Source organism: Acanthisitta chloris, unplaced genomic scaffold (assembly GCF_000695815.1).
Source record: "Acanthisitta chloris isolate BGI_N310 unplaced genomic scaffold, ASM69581v1 scaffold8784, whole genome shotgun sequence".
NCBI lineage: Eukaryota > Metazoa > Chordata > Aves > Passeriformes > Acanthisittidae > Acanthisitta > Acanthisitta chloris.
The window spans coordinates 2,006-9,634 of NW_008667624.1; the positions used below are offsets into that span (position 1 = coordinate 2,006).

At 40.3% G+C, this 7,629-nt stretch overlaps 1 protein-coding gene across 1 annotated transcript in view; it reads right to left on the reverse strand.

Annotated features, from left to right (window-relative positions):
- Window positions 1-2,204: 2,204 nt before the first annotated feature.
- The window catches only part of LOC103800197 (galanin receptor type 1-like), a 12,723-nt gene continuing 7,298 nt past the window's right edge, over window positions 2,205-7,629 (reverse strand). Inside the window, exon 3 of the mRNA XM_009072568.1 lies at window positions 2,205-2,568. Coding sequence (XP_009070816.1) covers window positions 2,260-2,568 — 309 coding nt within the window. The 3' untranslated portion in view covers window positions 2,205-2,259. The remainder of the gene's footprint in view (window positions 2,569-7,629) is intronic.

The window sequence follows — 7,629 nt, forward strand, 5'->3', positions numbered from 1 at the left end:
ATGTGTTGTGGACCCGTTCATTGCCTGGTCTATTTGGCTCATCTGTAGTTCAATTAACTGCAAATCAGGCAATTTATGTGTCCATCAGCCAAAGCTTACTGTGCATCTCTAGGAGTAGGGTAAGTCTCTGGGAACAATCTAGTATCATTTACAGAAGATTCTAACTCTCTTTGCATCTTGTATTATATCAGGTCCTCTGAACTCTGAGAAGTAGCTTCCTTTTACTGTAGATACACAGATTAAATGAGGGAAATTGTATTCAAGAAACTCTTGAGAGATTTTAATAGTTGCTTGCCTGCTTGGTCTAAGCAATTTCATTTTCACTCCATCTCAAATGTCATACAATTCAAATCTGATCTTTTTCAAAGCTGTAGCACTTTGCTGTATAATATAGCATAAGTATCAAGTTACTATCTGTTTTGTAGAGCATTTTTCCTTCCTGAGGTAAGCTAGTGATGGTGACTGTGCTGCTCAGTTCAATATACAGAGCCACCCTTTTTCAGTTTTTGAAGAGAATGGTTGATTGGGATGTCAGATACCTGATTTCCAAGTATTTGTCTTCTCATATAGCTGTTATACAGGACTAAATCAGTACTTCTGGCTAAAATTTCTGTTGCAGACGGTGTGTACTATAATACTTTGCTCCATTACCTACAGTTTCCAGCTAAATAATGCAACCAAAGTTAGCAACAGTTAAATGATGTCACATAAACAATAACTTCTAACACAAAATCTGTGATCAAACGATGTGGCAATGGCTATTCAAAATTAATGCATCTGCTTAAGTTGTATCAGTAACTAAGTGGCATTGGGGATAAGAGAGGTTTGGTTTCTGGAGTTAAAAGATGTGGAAGGAAAATGTAAGGAGGGTTGACTTCTGATAGACTGTCCAGATTCTCAGTGGCAATATGGGCATGCTTGACACTGAGATACAAATTATACATGTTAACAATGAATTGGTGTATTACACGTTACAAAAACTATTTCACATGTTAACAACGAATCGGTGTATTACACGTTACAAAAACTATTTGTATGCGTCCTGATGGGCATAAGAAAAGATGCTGGAGATGTTCTACAAAGTTATATTTGGATATTTCTGTTATGTTTTTAGATGTGTAATTTGTAGTTTAGCTTTGTAGCTCACTTTTTTACAGTCTGTGAACAGATGACTCTGGATTGCAGGACAAAGAATTACCAAATTAGACAACACAGTGAAATAATCAAGTTCTTTCAGTCATATGCTTCCTAATTTGGAAATCACATGCACATTAGATATTTACAAACAGTAACCTTGAACTTGGTACAAATACTGTTTGTTGCTAGGGCACTGTCGATCACAACAGTTTGTCAAAAAAACCCCACAAACAAACAAAAAAATCATCCAAAACAAACCACAAAACTTTAAGCTTTTATATACTAAAGTGACCAATAAAAACTTTGGGTAGATAGACTCAGAGAACACTATATTTACCAGCAAAATGTTTTGTAAACATTATTTTCAAACAACAGCAGTTCTTTTAAGCATATATTGAGACATACCACTTTCCTGCTGTTGCTCACCAAGAGACAGTTGCTGGAACCAGTGATTAACAGCAGTAATTACATGCAGGAGCATGAGACACAGACATTTAGACCCTGGGATGTATAAGCTGATACAGAGCCACCAAATGCAGACAGTCACATCACTGACATGTCATGTGTAAGGATTTAGTGCCCAACAGGGAAATACTGCAGCAAAGCCTTCAAGGAGATTTAGAGACCCTATCACAGCTAGTGAGCTGCCTGTGTATGTGGATTGCATATAGTCAAATTGTTGAAGGAACAAAGACATATACAAAGACTGTAGTTTGACTTTTCCCAAACTGCTCTCTAAATGTCACATCATTTATTGTTCACATCTGAATGACCATCTACAGACAGAATTAACTGCTCTCTTCTTGTCTGTACATATTCTACCTTTTGTGTGACTCTTATTTTAGACTGTTTGGGCATGGCTACCACTGCATGTGAGTTCTATCTCACGGGCATTCAGATACTTCTGTTCCACATAGCCAGGTACCTAGCAAGGTACCTTAGGACAAGCTCTGCCAGATGTCCTCACAGCCAGAGGGAAAAACGCCTTCTACCACTCCAGTAATCCAACAAAGTCCACATTTTTGCAGACTTCACTGCTCCCCGAAACACACTTGTACACGTTTTCTCCAGACAACGCCCTCTTCCCTCCTCTTCCTCCTGAAACATATTTGTGAGCCCAATTTACACATTAGTGGTGGAGTGTGTGGTAGAGAAGTTCTCCATGCGTATCCTGACCAGTTTCTCAGGCTGCAGGAAGAACTTGCAGGTGCAGACCTGCCGGCAGGCCTTGCGGAAATTTTCCGAGAGGAAAGCGTAAATGATGGGGTTGATGCAAGAGTTCCCATAGGCTAAGCAGTGAGAGATGATGCGGAAGGTGAAGGAGATGTTGTTCAGGGGAAACTGCCCAAACTCTGCCCACATGGTGATGATGTGGTGTGGCAGCCAGGACAGCAGGAACACAGCAACCACGAGAAGCACTGTCTGCGCTGTCTGGAAAAGACAAGATTGTGTGTTACATGGTACCAGTGAACAAGCGAGTCTGTGCAGTGAAAGAGTTTTTCCTATGTCAGTAGTGAAGGCAGCATAACACAGACAACACTGACAACTGCCGGGGGGCAAGATGCTCTAAACCAACACTCCTCCCTGGAAAACATGGATCGACTGGTTTGGGCTCAAGCAAACAACTGTAGTTAATGGAGACAGTGCCTGGAAAACTTCAAACCATACAAAGGCTGCAGCAGTAAAGCTAAGTAGACATGGAAGAATAGAAATAATATTCCCTAACATTTGGAGGGCTAGTGAAAGTAACTGCAAGGGAAATAGCCTGACTGCAAGGAAACACCACTGAGAGGAGTAACAAGGACTGGCCTGAGGAGAAAGGTTTTCCCAGTAACTTACTTCTGACAGGAGAAACCCAGAAAACTAATGCATAGAGGATTTTTTTTTTTTTTTTAAACTCCAGTGCTCTTTGGCCAGAAATATTCCTAGAGAGATGATTACCCAAGGAAGGTTCCCTGTGCCTGTGGGATCCCAACCTGTGTGCTGGCTGGATTAGAGTGCCCCTGCAATGCTGCTCTCCACTTAGGCTGCCAGCCCCTGTCACAGGCACCAAAGCTTGACCCGAGGTAAAATTTTCCTGAAAACAATGTTCTTTGAAATCACCATACAAAATGAAGGTTAGCATGAGATGAGCTGCTGACAGCAACTGTGGTAGCCCCAGAGCTGCAGCTGGGGAAGGGGAACAAGGGCTGAGGAACACAGTGGAGCAGCACAAGGGGGTGACTGGTGCTGCCAGGATGGGAACGGTGCAGGGAGAGGTAGCCTTGACCAGAGGTGGGTGGTATGAGCTGCTAGAGCTCATACATGTGAATTTTAGCAGGCTTTTTGTTTGGGGTTTGTTGAGGGGAAATGGTAGCTTGCAAGTCCAGGCTGTCTGCTGCTCCTGAAGCAGAGATCCTCACCAATATACCCAAAGTCCCTTCCCTGTAAAATATTGCTGTGAAGTCAATGTTCAGGGCACCTACAGGATGCACATCAGGAAATAAGTCAGTCTTTATTGAAAAAGCCTTTCTCAAAAACATCTTTCTCCTCTTGAACAAAAGCTCCTCAGTCTGGTATGGTGAAGGATGTGTGTTACAAAACACCCACTCTTTGAAAATTTTTAAACTTCCTTAAAATTCTTGGAAGCCTTTGAAGAGGATGAAGAATTACTTCTATTTCCTGTAAGTTACAGTAAATAAAATCAAGCTACAACTCACTTCAACTTCCTTTCTGTAAGACCCTGAGTCCTGTGGGAGCAGGACCTCACTTTTCAAGGTAAAGGAGGCTGATAGTGTTTTCTCTCACTTTGTACTTCTAGAAGTCAGTGTATGCCTAGCGAGGCTCAGCAATTACTGACCTGGGGTCCTTAAGAGCCTTTCTTCATATTTTTGTAGGCTAATCCCACCTGACCTCAGGAGTTTTCAAAAATACTAATGGTATTGGAAGCTTTTCTTCATATTTTTGTAGGTTAATCCCACCTGACCTCAGGAGATTTCAAAAATACTAATGGTATTGGAAGGTGAGCATTTTATTTTACGTATTTAATCCTCCATTTCGGGGTACTGTAAGGGGATGCACAGCAGGTGACTTCCCTCCTCTCCCTCCACCTGATTCTCTGCACAATGTCTGCTTTTCAGCTTTGGGATTGAGCATTTCTCATTTGCATTTTGTCATTTTAATAAATATAACAATTTGCAAATATGCAGATTATATCCTTCCCCTAAGGAGAATTGTTGTACAAGTAGCAGAAAAGCAGTGGAGAAAAATAAAAATGTAGGTTTCATTTCAGCTCAGGGTTTACAATGGGATAGTCTAGGTCAATGCTTCTGTCAATAACTCCCTTGCATGATTTCAATTGAATAGGGTAAAATTACTTTCCTAGAAGAGAGATAATTTTCTAGTGAACCAAAATTCATTCAATCAGTGGTTATCATGGCTACATTTAGTTCCATCTGTTATCCTCTGTAAGGAAGATGTTATTGCATCAGGTCAAGATTTCTGTGCAGATAAAACATTCGCCTACAATACAAGTGAGAAAAAAAGAGAAGGGATTAAGGGATTTCTGTCAAATAGGTCTCTCAAATAAGTTTGTATTCATTCTGAAAGGCAATACCCTGTAGGTTCACTATGTACCTGGCATACTCCAGGCACCTACTTGTTTCACCTGCTAGAATGCTGTCCAATATCTGAGGTGACAAAGCATGTTCCCTGTGAGTGAACAAACTAAACTGCCAAATGTCCTCAAACTGGCCATGCTGGGAGCCAGATGATGTCCTTAAAAATAGACTGACAAAAAGTTAGAAGTTAATGAGACTGAAAGACATAGTGGTCTTGTGAGATCTAGCTTATCTACTGTGCTATGATGGGGACTAAAGAAATTATTAACAAACAGGTCCCATCATTAGCTTTCACCAGCAATAATGGTGCTACTTCTTTACCCTCTAGCAATGTTAAGTAGCTTAGGCATGTTACCAAGGCAACCTTTCATAGCATCCATCTGCTTAAATTAGGGGGTTCTAAGCACTGAAATATTCTTTTGAATAAGGCTTCTACCTAGCTTCTTTTTTCCTTTCATTGTGAAATAACAAACTGTGCATTTAACATAGGGCTGAGTATTAAAAAATGGGTTTGCAGTTGCTATGTATTGGCACAAATCTCCTTCTGGGGTCCAGATTTTTGGGGATTTTGCAGGTGGAACACATAGACAATACTGGAGCAATAATATATATAGTTCACAACTCAAGAAACAGGTTTTGGAAATGGAACTTGTGCCTGATTTTTCAAGTCAGGAAACATCTAGTTAAGATAGAGACAATTGAAACAAAGCATCGTTTGGCCTTTAACAGAGTAACTGTGTTGTAGCTGAGAGTGTTACTATACACTGTGACCAACTGTGGAAGACTGATGCACTGTTTGATCCTATTCCATGGGCTGTGGGAGTTTGTGCAGTTAATGGATTCCTGTTGTTCTAGCTGTGCCCACTCAGTGCATCTCTGAAGGTTCAGTGGGTCCATAACATGTACAATGGCCACTACTGGATTATCTAAATCTCAATATTTCTAGAAGTCTTTCAAGCAGCTCCACAAAATAACTTCCTGTGTTATCTGTTGTACAAGTAATGTAAGGGTGTTTAAGCTACACAGTGATCAATAGCATGAATATTTTTGTTCATCAAATAAATAAACTTCTCTCTTACTCCACCCCCTTGCTGTTTCTGTCATGTGCACGTTGTCTAGAAATTACTTGCTTATTCTTTCGTTCTTTATAATGTTATCTGACTCTCATTTACGCTTTCCTGCTTAGGTTTTTTGTTTGTTTGGTTGGTTGGTTTTTTTTCCCTTTTGATTACTTCATGGGAAATGTCTTTCAAAATAATTTTTGAGGGAGATGCCTCATTCTGGAGGAGGATGAAGTAACATTTAATTGTGTTTAGAGCTGTTGTCCTGAATAAACTTCTAATGAATCTGCCTCGACTTCTCAGGCAATTTGTCAAGGGCAAAATTAAGATTGTCCTGTGATGAGTCAAATGCTTTATGTATTCCATGGATTTACCAATTTTAGGCAGAACTACCTGATATGTTAGATTAATAAAAATTCCTGAGATTAAAAGATAGAGTGGACAGAGTGGTCTAAAGGCAGAGGGCTTGTCACTGTCCTGAGATAGTCCCAGTTTGACACAGCCAGCTGCACATTGTTTTTCAGAGCATCCATTTGTACTGTGTACCTCAGCCACACAGAAATGGGAAAGAACATTCAATTAGGGTTTTTATTAAACAGTACTAGCTTGCAGGAAAACTCTGCTTCATTAGTGAGACAACTGCTGTTTTCTGAATATGGTGAGATTTTTTTTTTCTTCTTTTTTTTTTTCTATGATTCTAAAGGAAGAAGCATAAAGAAGCCTATGTCTGTTCTTCCACACTGTCTCATTGGCAAAGAGCAATTGACCTTCCTTTATTACTGCTCTGTGGGAGGATAGGGGTTATAATGAACTTCTTTTGGGCTTTGGGTCACCTCTCCTCTTCCTCCCCTAAATCAATTTAAATTAATCATGTTCTGCTCTGACTGCCTTTGTGTATGGGCTGGGACTTTTTTCTTGACTTCTAATGCAAAAGCTGTCTGATGACTTTTGGTTTTAGATACTGCAGGTACACAGTATCAGTGCCCAGGAAGGACATGTGGCCTAGTGCAATATACCCCTGTGCTGCTGGAGGTACTTACCAGCTTCTGAGGAAAACAGTTTTTTTGGTTTTAGATTCTGGGATCCTCACTCAAGGACATCTCTTTGCTCCAAGTCTGTCCTTGAGCCAACATGCAAAATGTACACTGTCAGTTTCTTCACCCCTGGTGCCACATTCTTCTTTGTTTGCCAGTCTCACTCCCCACGATGCATCAGCAAACATTCTTTTCCTTTCTACCCACAAAGTTCTAAAAGAAAGGTCTGGAGCACAATTTGATCTCCAGAAACATGCTTATAGCTTAGTGATAAACGCACAACGTTTCAAGCAGCTGATTTGAGACCCCCCCCACACCTATTCTTAACTAACTTAAATGTTGGGTGGCAGCTTTCACTGCCTCAGAGCACCTTCATCTGTTAATTACTTCTGAAGCACTTCTCACTGCCCTTTTATTATACTTGAGTGTGATTCTGCTCTTCAGAGGTTTGAAAATCACACTGAAAATGTTCTTTTTCATGGTTCTTTGTCTTCTTTCTTGCATTCAGAGATGGCAGTTGGCTGTCACGAAGAGAAGGGATTGAAGTAAATGTATTTTCAGATGTTATCAGTTCATCTGGGTAACCTGCATTACACCTAAGAGGTGAACTCTTCATTTCCCAGCAGTTTGCTTGTAGTGTTCAAACTGCTCATCTGCACATCTTTCATTCTGTGATTATGTCACTAATCTCCTCTGTTGGTGCCCTTAAGACTTACTCACTTTGTATTCATAAATGCCTATGAGCATTGTGATATTCTTATTATCCACTAATTGGTAATGATGCTATTAATTCCTGCT